Below are 17831 nucleotides of genomic sequence, written 5' to 3'. Positions count from 1 at the left end.
ACCGGTACCCCTCGCTTCGTCCCTCATTACCCCCAATTGCTCACTCTGAGCCCTCGCTTCGTCCCTCATTACCCCCATTTGGCCCTCCAATCGCTCACCCAATCGCTCACTATCAGCCCTCATTTGCTCACTATTAGCCCTCATATCGTCCTTCTGCAGGTTGAGGGACGCCTGCATTTGTACCATAAATTGCTCCATGAGGGCCTGCATTTGGGCCATCCCTCCCACTTGTGCAGCGGGTGCGGCCGCCGTAGCCATGTGCGAGGCGCAATTTTGCGCGCCCGCAACCTCGTGCGCGAGGACGCCATTTTGTGAACCTGCCGCCCTCACTGCTTCGCTCTCCTCATGTCCCTCAATTTGGTCCTGGATCGACCCTGCCTCACTCTCCTCTACCGGAACCCAGCCGTCTTGATCTGCCATAGCGCGACTTTCAAAATTCGGGTTTTTATTTTACAACAAAACAAATTTCGGTTACTTTTAATTTTGAGCGCGTTAAGCGCGCTTCGGGTCCGATCTCACTCCTCGACACCAATTGTTACGGACACGGCTTAAGATGTTATGATGGGCCGAGCGGAATGGCCGCCGTGTTCGCACAGTTTACCCGATTACCCCCAACTCACCCGATTCCACTCGAACGTTGGCCGAATCGCGCTACGCTAAATCAATGATGGAAAGGACACAACGGCTGGGATAAATGAAACGACACAAGGGGTACAGTTCTCAAGACCTCCGGAGGAGGATATAATTGGTGGTGGAGAAAAGGGGTAGATTACAAGGTAAGAGGTAAAGCACAGAAGAGATAGGCACTAAGACACAATCTTATCTATCCCAGACAGACCACAGACAAACGGAACAAGACTGACTTACACAGGGATTGATGGCAGGGAAGGACAGGCAGTCGATAGCACAAGGTGCACCTTGGCTCAGGGGCAGAATCAAACACGGTCCGGTCCAGAGATGTGGGGAGGTATTGCAGCGCTCGGAGGTGGCGTCCTTCTCTCTCCAAGCTGAGGGCGCATCTGACGTCACCTCCCTCTTCCTGCGCATGCTCAGCGGGGAGTGACACGCCCTCGGCTCGTTGGCTCCGCCCCAGATGGGATCGGTCCGCCGCTTCTATTGGGTGCGGGGGGTTACCGGGCTCCGCCCTTGACGAGGAGCTGACAGCGAGCCCCTACTTGGTAACCCCGTCGAGCACATGCTCGATGGCGGCTCGTTGGAAAGGCATGGTGCACTTCCAACACCCCCCACCAACCAAGCCGGAGTGAGGACGCACACTCCCCGCGCCGCCGCCGCTGTTGTTGTTGTTGCTGTTGCTGTTGTTGTTGCTGAACCGTGAGGAAGAGCTGCGGGGAGGTATTGGGAGGTCCTAAACTTCCTAACGGTGCCATACAATCACATTCTGGTGCAACGAAGAGTCAGAATTAATGGAAACGAGTCCTTAACTGACATAGACTAAGAATAACTAGCAAGATGTCCTATAGTTGTCTACGTGAGATGCGGTGGACCTGGATGCGACATTTAATGGGGGAAATAGGGGGAGGTCGGGTCTACAGAGTGTTGTTTACAGAAAATGGGACTAGGGAATGGGGGATTGGGGATAGTTGGGAAGTATTGGGGAAATAGGGGAATATTTACAAGCGGATATGGATGGAGGCCAATCTCATATCCGCAACAATATATATATATACATATATATATATATATATATATATATATATATATATATATATATATAGATAGATATATATAGATATATATAGATATACAGTGAAACCTTGACTTACGAGTGCACCAACTTACGAGTTTTCCGAGATACGAGCCGTCGCTCGGGCGGTTTATTGCTTTGAGATGCGAGCCAAGATCTGAGTTACGAGCTTACGCCACCCGCCACCAAGTGGGTTCCGGTCACGTGGTTATCTTGCCGTGCAAGCTTCTCTGCCGTATATCGCTGCTGCTTTGTTTTCGCATTTTGGTTATTTTGGAAAATTTCTTAGTTTTAACCATGGGTCCTAAGAAATTGAGTGCTAAGGGAAGTACTGAGAAGAAGAAGAGGATGATGTGCTTGGATATAAAACACGCAATCGTCGAAAAACATGAGCGAGGTGTGCGTGTTGTCGACTTGGTGAGGCAGTACGATCGTAGTACTTCTACGATATGTACGATTTTGAAGCAGAAGGAGTCGATAAAGGCTATAACGCCAGCCAAGGGCGTTACGATTATTTCAAAGCTCCGGACCTCTATCCATGAAGAGATGGAGAAGTTGTTGTTTGTGTGGTTGACGGAGAAGCAGCTCGCAGGATGCCGAGGAGGACGTATATAACGGCAGAGGAGAAGAGCATGCCAGGCCACAACTTGTTCAGAGTGCCGGCGATAGCTCGCCTTCTCTTTGTGGAAAACACGGTGAGATCCTTAACATCCAACAACTAATGGGACGCAAACGGGGCGCCCAGTTTAGCGGTACACACATTGATGAATCACCCTGCCTGTGATTCACCCATGACAGGTTATAGCTGGGTCGGGATTCAAACCCAGGCTGGACAGTTTAGAGTCAAGTGTGCGTACCTCCAGTCCAGGCCATCCTGCCAACCTGTATGCTGCATACAGGTGAAATATAAAGCGCGAGATATTTTTATATATACTGCATATTTAAAAAAAAATTGGTGTGGTTTTTGGCGGGCTGGAACGGATTAATAGCATTTCAATGCATTTCAATGGGGAAATTTAATTTGAGAAACGAGCAAATTGAGTTACGAGCTCGGTCACAGAACGAATTAAACTCGTAAGTCAAGGTTTCACTGTATATATATATATATATATACAATATGAGCCCTTTATCAGTGAGCGAAGAAAGCAACATGCCGCCGCCACGCAGTTGTCTTGCCAATGAAGGCGACACGAGTCCTGAGCCCCAATGCAGAAGCACATCATGTATATATGTATGGTCCATGGTCAACAATGGAGGTCTACGGCTCCACATAACACTGCTTTGTCAACCCTCAGTGACACATCCATTTCTTCTTGATGGCCTGCCACAATTATTTTGCATGAGGCTTGCATACTATTTCCATGATTGCAGTTTGTGGGCCATGTAGTTAAAAAGTAGGATTCCCTTAGCATCCGAGAAAATTAAGGTCATGCTCGTTCTTGCTGAAGGTTGAATCTCTTGTACTTCGATTCCAAATTTGTTTCAGGATCCCAATGATGAAGCCACATTTGATCACCGGTTATCAGATGAGTGATGAAATTAGGTGCATCTGCGTTGAAAAGTTTGGGAAACCCACAACAAGACACCAGCCACTGCTATCGATTCTGATCGCTGAAGGTTCGGCGGACCAACCTTTTGAGACCTTGACAAGCTCAAGTGTTCAATTCATGGATGATGGTGAAAATCCTGCCTTTAGAAATTTCAAGTTCTGTGGATATTTTATTCGATATCTTCGAATGGTGTTGTTATTTACAATCTTCAAACAGTGGTGATTCAAGAAATTCCTATCTACTCCAAGACCTTTGCCAATATGAGGGAGCACCTTCACCATAAATGTACGCCATGTGTCCGTGGACTTCTTTGTAGCTGGCACCTTTGCACAAAGATTTACCCCTCAATGCTCAGATAAAGTATGATCCATAATTCTATGATGCAGAAAAATTCAGGATTATACGATGAAATTAACCATCTCAGAGGAGTGCAACCAATTCCATGAAGATTATACTGCCCTGGATGCCTTGCAATCACCCTTTATCAGTGAGCGAAGAAAGCAAGGCCATGCCTCCAGAAAGGCAACCAATGCCCATGTCCTAAAAATGCCCCTGGTGTGTGCATACAGGTTTGCACCTTATTTGTGAAAAGTTCAGGCTGTTTATAATTAGCACGACATTGGTTGAACACGTTCACAGGTGGTCACAAATGAGCTAAACTTTCAAGTATAGATTCCGAATTGCCTGCAAACCAATTTAACAATTATCTCAGCAAGATCCCAGCAAATGACAGCAAAGGAAGGTAGACATGTTCCTCACTACAACACATGTTCCGATCGCAACCACGCACCTGTAGCCACAAACCACTGCGATCAGCAACATGCCGCCGCCATGAAGTTGTCTTGCCAATGAAGGTGACACGAGTCCTGAGCCCCAATGCAGAAGCACATCCCACGTGATAGCTAAGGGTTAGCAACATTGCACAGATGAGCATGATTAGCCTCGGCAATGTCTTTCTGCCACTTTTGTGGAATCAAAAACATTGCCCCTTATTACATTCCAAACACTACATGCTTACGAGTTGTTATTCTAAATAACTTCAAGTACTGGATGTGCTGCACAAGCCTACAAATATCAGGTCAGCAATTTTGATAACAGCCAATCCCTCCAAAACTAGATGGTATTCATAGCATACTTACCCCACGCAGTCAACTTGGTGTGAGCCAACCCTTTACAATGAGCCATTTTTCATTTTTTTTTTCCATGGAGTGGTTTCGGAGACATAGAGGTCCAATATTTTTCGGTTTTTCCAAGATGGCGCCCTTACCTTACCAATTTGGCGTCATAATTATCACTAAAAAATTACACGCATGCTATGAGTCGACGCATGCATGCTATGGTGTACATTTTGAGTCAATCGCACCAACGGTTGCCGAGAAATTGATCAAATGAATTTAAATTTAACTAGATGGTATTCATAGAATACTTACCCTGCGCAGTCAACTTGGTGTGAGCCAACTCTTCTGTTTTTGAACGTTTCTTTTTTTTTTCGATCCAATATGGCCACCAGACCACGTGAGCGATGACATCATAAATTTATATTCTCTAAACAATCGTTGCATAGATCGTGCTCAATAAATTTCAAACTGATCGGACTAAGCGTTGTCCCTGTCGAATTATGACGTCATAATTATGGCACCAACGACGTCATCGTTAACAACACCTATTCCCCATATGGAGTTATTTACAATGAGCCACGTTTCAATTTTTTCCATAGAGCGGTTTTGGAGACGATAGAGGTGCAACGATTTTCGGTTTTTCCAAGATAGCGCCTGTAACACATGACCTATGACGTCATGAGTATTATTAAAATATTCTAAAGAAGGAGGCGCTCCTGTGGTGAAAATTTCGCCTCCATCAGACCAACAGTTGCTGAGAAAAAAATTAATAATGATCGGATGGATAAGTGTTGTATTTGTCGAATTATGACGTCAAAACGAAGGAACCGATGACAATCATTAACAAATCTTATTCCCCATGGGGAGTCGGTGACAATGAGCCAGGTCTCCATTTTTTCCATGGAGTGGTTTCAGAGATAAAGAGGTGCAAAGTTTTTCCAATATGGCGCCTGTACCACGTGGCCTATGACGTCATAATAATCATTAAAATATTCTACAGGAGGAGGCCCTCCCATGGTGAAAATTTCGTGTCAATTGGACCAGGAATTGCAGAGAAAAAAATTCGTACTGATCAAATCAAGCGTTGTACGTGTAGAATTATGATGTCATAATTAAGGTGCCGATGACATCATCATGAACATATCTTATTCCCCAAGCGGAGTACTTGACAATGAGGCATGTTTTAGTTTTTTTCCATGCAGCGGTTTCGGAGATATAGAGGTGCAACCTTTTTTGATTTTTCTAAGATGGCGCCTGTACCACGTGACCTATGACGTCATAGTTATCATATTAAAAAATCCACTGGAGGAGCTGCTCATATTCTGAAAATTTCGTGCCAATCGGACTAACAGTTGTAGAGGAATAAAAATTTTTTATTGATCAGATCAAGTGTTGTACTTGTCGAATTATGACGTCATAATTAAGGCACCGATGACATCATCATCATCAACAGGTCTTATTCCCCATGGGGAGTACTTGACAATGAGCCATGTTTCCATTTATTCCATTGAGCGGTTTGGGAGATATAGAGGTGTAACGTTTTTCCAAGATGGTGTCCATCCCACGTGACCTATGACGTCATAATTATGAATAAAAATTTTGTGCAGGTGGAGGCGCTCCTATGGTGAAATTTCGTGTGAATCGGACCAACGGTTGCCGAGAAAATGAATTTTTAAAATGCAGACATTGCACACGTACATACGGCACACGTACGCACAGGAATGCTTAACGGTGCTTTTCAATTGCAAAAATTTGGCGGCCATTTTGCTTATGCTAATTAGAAGGTCAAAAACTCAAAATTCGGCTTGGGAACCGGGTTAATCGAATTCAGCATACCCTAATTATGTTAAAAAGTGAGGTTCCCAACTTTTACCCAAAAATACACCCAGAAGATTATACATGGCCCTTTTCCAGAAATCCGTCTAGTCTATATGGTGTAAACTTCCTGTCAATCGGCCTAACGGTTGCTGAGGAAATGCATTTTGAAAATTCAGACATGTATGTATGACTCACGTACACAAACCAATCGCTTAACCGCACTTTTCGCTTCGTGAGCGCAGTGTAATTAAGCTCTATTCACCTATTCGAATTTGAAACCAAGAAGCATTGTCCCTGCACATTCAACCAAGATAAATGCAGCTGATCCAAAGCTTCAAGGTAAATCCCAAGCTAATGCACAGGAGGTTTGAATGAGTGGACTTATTTGGGAGAGGGGATTGGATGGGAGGGAAGGATTATAGGACTTTATGGCAAATAAATAAATGGCTTTAAAGAATAAATGGCTTTCTCTTGTGATCGATAAAGGCCAATGCATAACGTGAGAGATGAAAAGTGATCCTTCTACCAGGTTTTCACCACTAACCTACCTGTGATCAGGCTGTTGAAAAGCATGGCTGGGAAGTAATGATGGAAATACAGAACCCTGCTCATGGTGAAGAAGGGGATGTAGTGGAGTAGCCAACCAAGAAAGAGCCAGCCTGCAGCTTGGATGCCTTGCATTCCCCCTAAAAACGTCAGTGGGGGATTGGGGGGGGGAGTGGAGTAACCAAAAAATACCCATGTGGATCAGAGGCACAGACATCCTTTCGGAAAAATGATGCAACCAGCAGCCACATGCTGCATGCGATACGACAACAACTCTCTTGAAGTCTGACAGGATGGCACAGGTAGTGAGTGCACTTACTTATGAGGTGTCCAGCCTGGGTTTGAATCCCGACACAATGATAAACGGGTCCTTCACAACCAATGTGGTTGATTACCAAATGCCACCATCACACGTTTTCTAACCTGACATTTGGCCAATAAAATGTTTTTGTTAGATTTGTCATCCCAAATACTTCGAATTGTGCTGATATGTACGAGAACAAAGAAAGCAACCCATGCTGCATGGGTAAACATTTTAGCTCAGCTTAAAAAAAACAAAAAACAAGCGTTTGCACAATTTTTGTTCAGGAAAGAAAGAATTCCCATAATTCATTGCAGACCCACTCAGGCAGACGTGCACATCCAGCCATGCAAGCAGGGAGGCACACACAGGTGGGCATGTGGGCACGCATCCTTACATGCAAGAGCTCCCTTCCTTCCCTCCCTTCCCCCTCCCTCCCTCCCCATGTTCCCACATGTGTGTGACAGCCCACACATGCATGTATGCACACCCACACATGCTCGCTCACCCATGAATCTGTACATGCCTGCACATCCACGCATGTCCGCCCATGCATGCACTGATGCCTGCCTGCACACCCAACGCATGCTCACCCACCCACGCATGCCTGCCCATGCACAGATGCCTGCCTGTGCAACCACACATGCCTGCCTGTGCAACCACACATGCCTGCCTGTGCAACCACACATGCCCGCCTGTGCAACCACACATGCCCGCCCATGCACAGATGCCTGCCTGTGCACCCACACATGCCTGCCTGTGCAACCACACATGCCCACCAACACACACATGCCTGCCCATGCACTGATGCTTGCCTGCACACCCAACGCATGCCTTCCCATGCACGCATGCTCACCCACGCATGCCTGCCCATGCACCGATGCCTGCCTGCACACCAAACGCATGCCCACCCACGCATGCCTGCCCAGTGCCCATGCACGGATGCCTGCACATCTACTCATGCCTACCCATGCACGGATGCCTGCCCACCCTCGCATGCCTGCATGCATGCGCACCCACACATGTCCACCCGCCCATGCACCCACGCATGTCTGCACACCCACACGCACCCCAACACATAGCCACCCACCCGCATCCAAGCACCCGAACACACAACAACATCACAATGATGCTTCTCACCCATCGCACAACACAAGCCAGATTTCGTTCAGAAATTGTTCAGCTTTGTCGCTCTTCTTGTCTCTAAAAAAAGCCCAACTGTCACAAATACATTCACCCATATTTAACAACAGACGATTAACCCACTGACTGTCATTAAAAAAGAAAAGCTCTGTCAAAATCCTGCCTTTCAACCAAATGGAATCTGCACGCAAACTTCATATTAAACCTTCACTGGGTTACGTGGGTTTGGAAAAAATGTAAATAAGATAGCTGGCTGTGCAATTTGAAGCTTGGGTGGGAGTAAATTACAAATCAGACTGCTCGTACTATTCCTAGGATATCTCACCAAGTTCTGATCCAATGGCTATTAGCAGGGAAGCAAATTGGCTTTATATTGAACACTTCATTTCAATCAGAAATGTCAAATCCTTTCATGGCAACTTTATCATTGCAAAAAATTGTAAAATATATTGTACATTTGTAAAATTGTATTTAACAGGGAAGCAAATTGTAGAAAAAGAAAAAAAAAAGGAAATTGTAAAAAAAAGAATGTAAAAAAAATTGTAAAAAAACAATATTGGAAAAATATTGTTCATTTGTAAAATTGTATTTAGAAGCGAAGCAATTTGTAAATTTAAATTGTAAGATTGTAAAAAAAAAAACGTAAAAAAAAAAATTGTAAAAAATTAAATTGTAAAAATATTGCACATTTGTAAAATTGTATTTAGCAGAGAAGCAAATTGTAAATTTAAATTGTGAAATTAAAAAAATAAAAGTAAATTGTAAAAAAAAAAAAAATTGTAAAATAAAATTGTAAAAATATTGTACATATGTAAAACATAACAGGGAATCAAATTGTTGATTTAAAAAATTGTACAATTGTAGAAAAAAACTGTAAAAAAGGAAATTGGGAAAAAGTTTTGTAAAATGTACATTTGTAAAATTGTATTTAGCAGGGAAGGAAATTGTAAATTTAAATTTTTTTGTAAAATTGTAAAAATAAAAAATAAAAATAAAATGACTAGAAAAATTTTGTTCAAAAAAAATTGTAAAAAATAAATTGCTATAAGTACCAATCCTGATTTTTGTGAGTTAACCATAGGTTAGTTAGCTTTGTTGCATGATCATAGATATATTTTATGATAGTGGTTTCATATAGAAAAACGATCACCTGGTGTTGGCCTAATGGTTTAGGGCGGTAGGCTTGGGATCCTAAGGTCCTGAGTTTGAATCCCCGAATTGAATTAACACCAGGTGGGGCTGACTCAGCCTGTAATCTTTCCGAGGTCGGCAAAATGAGTACCAGATAACTGGTTGCATTGCATCAGCAGGAGACACACCCACATAAAAATGATGCAACCAGCAGCCGAGGGGCTACACACGAACCACCCATATAGAAAAATTGGCTTTGCTTCAAAACATGGAGCTCGACCTTCCAAGTGTCGAACAACACAATGGAGATATCGGCTCTTTGAATCAAACAGCAATGCAGATCAGGTTTGGGTGCAGTGTGACTGTCTGGGTGTGTGAAAGATAAGCCTGAAAGACACACACACACACACACACACACACACACACACACACACACACACACACACACACACACACACACACACACACACACACACACACACACACACAGTTATAGCTGCTGTCGATGGCTACGCTACCCTTCAAATAGGTGAGAGAAAGCACGCAAGCTCCTATTCACCACTTTGTTCTGAGCTACGTCTGTGCATGACAAGAACGCCTGTGTTGCAGAACCATCTCTGGCAAACTTTGCACATGTCCACTCTGCTCTCTGACAGGTTTCTCACGTTCCGCTGTACACTTAAGCTTCTTTCTTTCACCTTCTCTTCTAAATTGTCTTCCACATTCACAACAGATTACCTGGGCTGGTGCTGATTGGATCAGTTATCTGCTTGTTATTCCCTCCTGGTACACAGTACATCATCCCCATCTAGAGGTGGTAGCCAATTCACACCATGTGTCTTCAACGACCTTGATGTCCTGCAGGTCTGATCTGGTGATATCTCCCTCTCTTTTATCCTTATAAAATAGCTCCCTTCCTCATGGTCATGGTCGCATGAGCAAGCCAAAGAGACACTTCTGTGGAGTGTGATTTTTGGGCATCTGCGCAAGGTGACCTAACCACTCGAGACGACGTGCCATCATTTTCTGAGTGGCAGTTGCGGGGTCACTCCAGTGTTTTCTGGTTTCCCATGATGTGATCCTCTGTATCTAATGCTGCATGTTGAAGATGCCAAGAACGGTTCACATAAGTGATGGAATACATCAAGTTTCTTCCTATGTGTCCTGAGTGGGATCCAGCACTCTGAGTCATATTGTAACACAGTTAAGACGCTTGCTCAGTATATCTTCCATTTTGTTGGAAGCAATCAAAACTCCATGAAGTATGCACAAACAATAAAAAGTCCATGAAGCCTGCGCAGACAACCAAAAAGTTTGGAGACCTGTGCAATCCTTCTTTCAATGTCAGAGCCCATTCTACCAGATAACTCTATGAACGAACTGAGGTAAGGGAACCTCCTCGCATACCCAACTTGGTTGGTCTCATCAATGTACACTCCGGGGCAAAAAAGATGAGCAAAGCCGTTTTTTTCAAAATTGGATCCATAGATGATACATGTTCCAGTTTAAATTGATTACTCATGTTACAGTAGCTAAACATCCTGTCCAGGCTGGAGTTCCTCAAGGCAGTGTTCTGGGCCCTGCGCTTTTTCTAATCTTCATCAATGATCACTCTGACTCTGGAAAATCCTCTTTATGTTTTTTGCTGATAGCTCTACCCTCTGCTGCTCCATATCTCAACACTCAGATCAGCAGACAGCAGCCTCTTCACTCTCTGCAGACCTGCACAAAATCACAAACTGGTCAAACAAGTGGAACATGTCTTTCAATCCTGAAAATATCTCACCTCTCACCATGTCTCTCTGAAAAGACTGTCTGGAAAACCCTCCCAGCTACTTTCTGAACAATTCTCTCGAAGAAGTTCTGTCACTCAAGCTTTTGGGTCTCACTATCTGCCATGATCTTTCCTGGGAAAACTACATTTCCAAGCTGGCCTCCAAAGCCAGTTGCCGACTGGGCCATTCTCTGTTGTGTGAAGTCCTTTCTTGGCACAACTGAGCTCCTCACCCCAAACAAAGCTTTCATCTGCAGCTTGATGGAGTATGGCTCTCCCCGTTGGGCTGGTGCTCCTGCCTCACACCTAGCTCGGCTTCACGCTGTAGCAAAACCAAAGCTTTCAGGATCATTGGAATCTCCCGCGATTAAGCTGATTCTGAGGGCCTTTCACTCTCTCACTGCAGGCAGGTTGGTGGTCTTTTTATCTTCTACTGACTCCACTCTGGCCTTGCACCCCCTGCTGTGTCTGTGCTCGGTCCCCCCAAATAGTCCTGCAGAAGGCACAATATCTGCTAGCAACCCTCTTCTCATAAAACTGCCAAAATCAAGGCTCTCTGCTCACCTTCACTCTTTCATTCCTCAGTTTTCCTGCCTCTGGAACAAACTTCCTCACTCTCTTCATTCCCACTCCTCCCTCCAGGTCTTTAAAACAGCTGTTCACCACCATCTCTTGTTTTCCCCCATCCTTATCTTTTCCACCCCCTGTCAACCCCAAATCCACCTCCTTCAAATTCTCTGTTTCCTTTCCTGAAATCCCCTGTAGTGTCCATCTTGTTTATCCTGTGTACTCTGCCCCAGCCCTCTCCCTTCCATAGATCTGCTGATGTCCGTGCTCCCTATTGTTGTTGCACTTCCCTCTCTCCCCCCCCCCCCCCCCCCTCTCTTGTCTCCTGCTCCCTTTATTATATGTTCCATGTGTCAGCTCTTACACGAGCCTTGACTAAGTATACAAAAAGCCCTCAACACGGTTTACAGCAATTTTTATGAAAACATTCGTGTTTTAAGAAGTTGTTGTGCGAGTGCGAGTGTGATTTGCGGCGCATAGTGGGTGAGCAATTGCTTTATTTCCCAATCATTGTACATAAGTTTGAATATTCCCATTTACCTGTTTGTGTCATGTCCATTTGACTCACTTGGTTCGTTCCATTTTTGCTTATAGCATCTTGTTACCCTCTTCCCTGTTTACTTTACAAATAAACCTTTCAAATGGTAAGAAAACCTGTTTCGGCTGTTTCTGTTTTTGTGTGCGTTTGCCGCCATTATTTCGGCCCAATTGAATGATCCTTTGAGAACAGTAAAGTTAGAATCAATAAACTGAACACAGTGCAATAAAAGATAGTTCAGTCCTTTTCCAGAGACCAAGGTCTCGGCGCTGTGGTTTCTGTGTTAACGGGAGCTTCAGACGTGACAATATTATACATGACATACTATACTGTACATTATATACACATAGTATATGTGACATATATTGTATATCAGATGCACACGTTATACGTGACATATTTTACATATTACACACACACACACACACACACACACACACACACACACACACACACACACACACACACACACACACACACACACACACACACACACACACACACACACACACACACACACACACACACACACACACCTTCAGAAAGAACATTTCTCTTTCATCACAGTATAAGTATGTATAATTATTATATAAATCATGATATAGATATAATTTTATTTTTAAATGGTGCATCTTAGGTCCATTGCATCTCGATTATATAACTTTTTGAAAATAGTTCATACTCTTCAGTTTGCCAAATAATCTACAGTTTCGAAGAATATGGCTGTCTCTGACAGTGACCATATCACCAGCATACAATCCATCACATCAGTATGTCATCTGTCAGTTCATAGTATTCTATACACCACCATGACGAGCTCCCATCCTTCATGCGTTATATTTACTCCAAGGCTAGGATTACAAGTCATGAATCAGGCATTCTTAAGATGTACATCGACAGCAATACAAAATGCTAAGTGACAGCATTGCATGGTTGCTGGACACTTGCTGTCTTGGAGCAGAAAGGCCGTCATGAGGAGCATGAGGAGAGGGCAGTGCAATGAGAGTGAGGAAGAGAGTTTTTGATAAAGATAGCAACCCCACCACCAGAACAAGGCTCAGGTCTATCATACCAGAGGAGGGAATAACCAGGAAGAGATATTATGGAATCAGAGACATCTTGAAGGAGGAAAGTTTCTGTTAAGCAGATCAAGTCTGGATTGTCAGAAGCAACCTGAATGGAGAGATCAATCGGGTTTGAGCGAAGGCCCCAAATATTTGAGGTCCATACCGTTAATGAGGAGAGAGGAGGAGCATCGGGTGCAGGACAGGGGATGGGAGAGGTACGGTTAGATTAAGGATGAGAGGGGGATGTAGGGAGAGCAGTTGATAGTGTGTCAGAGATTACAGAAGAGTTACAAGAAAGGGAAGGATGAGGAGGACGAAAGGTTTGATGGTGATGGTATGAGGCACAGTGAGGGGTTGTTTGAGGGGGGGGGGGGGCAGAGGAAAGTAGAAGGTTGGGGGAGGTGGAGGTATGAGATAGAAGGGAGACGAAGTGGGGAGGAGGCAGCTTTGAGGAGGAGGGGGGAGGGGGGAGAATGGAGAGGGATGGTAGGGGGGGGTGATTTGAAGGGGAGGGGTTGGGGGGAGTTTAGGAGGGGAGGGGCAAGGGAGGAGTTTAGGAGGGGAGGGGCAAGGGGGGAGTTTAGGAGAGGAGGGGCAAGGGGGGAGATTTGGAGGGGAGGGGCAAGGGGGGAGTTTAGAAAGTGGATGATTAATGAAAGACGAACATTTATAACAAATTGGGTTTATTGTGATTTTCAAGTTAGCGATCTGTATAAGAACGATGGAGGAGGGGTGGAATGAATGAGAATTTAGAGCATGTAGTGAGAAAGAATTGTAAGAGATTGAATATTTTTTTGAAGTGGGATGAATTGAAGAGGAAATTGAAAAAAGCCATTGGAATAGGAAGAAAAACAGCGTGTTGTAGCATACCACTGAATAAAACACTGCAGGGGAAAGTTTAAACATATTTAAACAGAACCGTGAAGAACAATCTTATATTCACAAAATACCAACGGGGAGAGGGCCTAGAGGGACAACCACGAGTCACGTGAACAGGGCAAAAGGTGGAAGGCAAGGAGATAATGGGGGCGGGGCGAGACAGCGCACATGGACAGAAGCGCACGATGGGACAAAAGCACACGAGGAGAAAGGGAAATAAATGTTGTTGTTTTTTTGTTTGTTTCTTTTTACGTCATGGGGGGGGGGGGGGGGGTTAAAACGTTAGACAAAGAGTAGATGTTCGGGGAAGTTTGGGGGAGAAGGGAAAAAATCTAAGAACCAAGAAAAAACAGCGAAGGAAGGAACTTAAGTGAACAAACTTTGACGTAGCCCGAGGCTACAAGGCCACAAACGTGGGGCAAGCAGAAACGATTAATTTATGAAAGATTAACACCAAGAATCTTCCTAGGGACACACTATAGGTACACACACCGAAAGATAAATACAGTTTCGACAAAACTACAATTGTGACCAATTACTTAACTGAAAACGTGGAGAACGTGTGCATCTTCGAAAATACGTGCCATCGCCGGCAAGATCTCGCAAGATCTCTCCTTCATCGTTACTTTTCAATCTCATATTCGTTACAAACACTTTCAATCGGCCCATCTACCTTTACAAATCATCATTCATCCTCTCATTCTTTTCTTCCTCGCAGTCATCAGCCAAAGTTTTACCTTGAAGCCTCCTGATGCATGTGCTCCCATGGTGCTCTGCTATGGACAGGCCAGTGAATATGAACACAAAGAGAACTAGGGTAGCCAAGTTCAACCACCATACCACCTGCCAGATACCAAAACATAATACGTCACGTGGGACAATTTCTGAGACTACCATACAACCTTTCAATTGATACAGTGAAATGAATAACCACTATCTCAACATCATTTTCAGAATATTACATGGAACTGTTCGCTCATCATCATCATCATCAGTATCCCCAAGCATCCTCACTGGAACCTCATATCACAAAGGAAGCCAGCCACTCTGACCAAGTTGGGTTGGGTTTGTGCTGATAGGTTGTAACTGGAAGGTAGTGTTGGTGATTAGTGTGGGGTGGTAACTGGAACGTAACTGGAACATAACTGAAACAACACCACCCCACACTAACTAGTGAAGTGCAGATAATGTTACTCTGGAGGATCATGGGATGGTTTGTTCAGATGGATGGATCACAGGGTGTGGTTTGTTGGGTATTTTGTTGAGCTGTTGTTCCAAAGCGATGGTGTTGATGTGATTGTGTGTTTTTTTTGTTTTTTTGAGATGCTGTGAGATGCTGTGAAAAGTCAACTCAAGGTCAAAATCATCAATTTTCACCTGAAAAATAATCAATTTTCATCCGATTGGCCTGAACTTTTTATTTTATTTTATTTTTGTATACAAGATCGAGGCTCGTGTAAGAGCTAACATTTTTGACAAAAAAAAACAAACGGACACATCAGACGAAATAAAGGGAGCTGGAGACAAGATGGGGAGAGAGAGGGAAGCACACAAGTACAACATTTGAGAGCAGGGACATCGGGAGATCTGTGGGAGGGAGAGGGCTTGGGGGGGAGGAGGTGTGGGCAGGGGGGTGGGGGGCTGCGAGAGGTAAAAAAAACACATGGACACTGCTCGGACTTCCAGGAAAGAAGTCGGAATTTCAAAAAAGTGGATTTGGGGTGAATTAACGGGGGTAGAAAAGATCAAGGTTTTGGATGGGGGAAGATAAGAGATGGTGATGAACAGCTGTTTTAAAAGACCTGGAGGGATGAGTGGGATTGAAGAGAGTGAGGGAGTTTGTTCCAGAGGCGGGAGTAAAGAGGCATGAAAGAGTGAAGGTGAGCAGAGAGTCTTTATTTTGGCAATTTCACCAGGATTTGATTTGGTGAGGTGAGGTGAGCAGCTTTGATTTAGATAGACACTTTTTATCTTCATGAAATGTACAATTTGATGTGTCCATGGCAATTTTTTTGGGAGGTGGGGGAGGGGGGTTGGGTGGATTTTGCAAATATCGTGCAATATATTTTAACATATATTTATACGTGCGTGAACAACAATATATTTTATATATTGTTCGAATAAGCAAATGGTTGTATTTATTGCTGTTGGAAAGTTAGACTTGGCTGAAGACATAAATGTTTTCTTTCCCGAACATAAATGGTTCAAAGATTTTCCAGGCCCATGTACCAATTCAAGATGGAAGAATTATGTTTAGCAGAGGTTCACAGACTTACAAGTGGTAAGGAGCAATTCTGTGGGGTAACATCACAAGTGATAAATGACGGCCATAAACAAAACTGCAAAGCCTTATTGCAACAATGTTGTTCTTTTTAACAGAATAATCTCCTTTCTTTTGATTTTCTTTCTACGTCGACCTAAGACCATGGATGTATTGATTATATTGTGATAAAAAAGATGATAAACCACTCACAGGATTTCCCAACAGGTATACGCGAAAATCAGTCTCATTAACACCAGAAAAACGCTGGCCCTGCAAGCAAGAGAAGACAAACAATAAAAGTGCCACGTAAATAAATGCAATAGCAAATACACTGATCAACACTAATGGGCTAAGGGGGACTTTAATATCCTAGATGTAACCAGTTGAGACCTGCCTACCCACAATTAAGTATATACATATACTAGTGGGGTATGTTTACACATTGTGTAAGCAATAACAAACCGTGCATAATAAATAGAAGCTTTACGACTACAGGCAAGCATCACCGACTTGCTACTAGATATCAATTTAGGTTTTTTTTTGTTTGTTTTTTTACAGACGCATTTACGGTTTTTAAGTAAATTATCACTGAGGTTTTTATTTCACAGTTTACAGTTATAGAGATTACAATTTTCAAATGCTAGATATCGATCGAGGTTTTTTTTTTTCTACGGACGCATTTACAGTTTTTAGGTAAATTTTTATTTACGGACGCTTTTTCTTTTTTTATTTACGAACATTATTTACATGTTTATTTCACTGTTATATAAATTACAATTTTCAAATGCTAGATATTGATTGAGGTTTTTTTTAAACGTATGCGTTTAGGTTTTTTAAACGTAAATTTTCATTTACTGATGCTTTCCGATGGTTCTGTGATTTTTCCCAGTGTACCGGCTTTGATGTCCATCGGCACGCCAAATTTCAGCTTACATGACACTCGCAAGGTACTGAACATTAATATCTCAAAGGTCATCCTAGCCTGGTGTTGGCTTCGCGGTTAAGGTGCCGGCTTGGGATCCTAGGATCCTGGGTTCGAATCCCGGTCAATCGCTGAATTAACACCAGGGGGGTTGACTCAGCCTGTCATCCTTCTGAGGTCGGCAAATTGAGTACCTATTCACTGGTAATTCCATGTGTGTCGCAAGAGGCGACCAACAGGGTTGTTGGCAGGAAGGGCATCCGGCCATAAAACATTGCTTCAAAAAGGGGACCAAGGTGCCCAAAAAAGGCCAACGGGGCTCTACGGGGAAAATGGCCTCTAAAGGTGTTTTTTTAAAATTACTATTCTGGTCATCCTGCGTTTAACATGCTCGAACCACTATGTTCTGGCCGTCGGTACCGGAGTATTAAAACATCCACCAACCGTTTCAGGAATAGCTTTTATCCTATTGTGGTCCGACTTCTAAACCATGAATCTTGACTTTACAT

The 17831-nt window shown here is 43.6% G+C and overlaps 1 protein-coding gene across 2 annotated transcripts in view; it reads right to left on the bottom strand.

Annotated features, from left to right (window-relative positions):
- Positions 1–17831, bottom strand: part of POMT2 (protein O-mannosyltransferase 2) — a 172895-nt gene that overhangs the window by 14116 nt on the left and 140948 nt on the right. For both annotated transcript variants that reach the window (XM_068131165.2, XM_078787071.1), the window contains exons 17-20: positions 16611–16670; positions 14875–14980; positions 6740–6877; positions 4046–4157 (exon numbers count right to left, since the gene is read on the bottom strand). In XM_068131165.2, coding sequence (XP_067987266.2) covers positions 4046–4157; positions 6740–6877; positions 14875–14980; positions 16611–16670 — 416 coding nt within the window. The remainder of the gene's footprint in view (positions 1–4045; positions 4158–6739; positions 6878–14874; positions 14981–16610; positions 16671–17831) is intronic.

The sequence above is a fragment of the Myxine glutinosa genome, chromosome 11 (assembly GCF_964187855.1).
Source record: "Myxine glutinosa chromosome 11, kmMyxGlut1.1, whole genome shotgun sequence".
NCBI classification, from domain to species: Eukaryota; Metazoa; Chordata; class Myxini; order Myxiniformes; family Myxinidae; genus Myxine; species Myxine glutinosa.
Note: the sequence above shows the minus strand (reverse complement) of the source record. Positions and strands in the feature narration are given on the sequence as shown.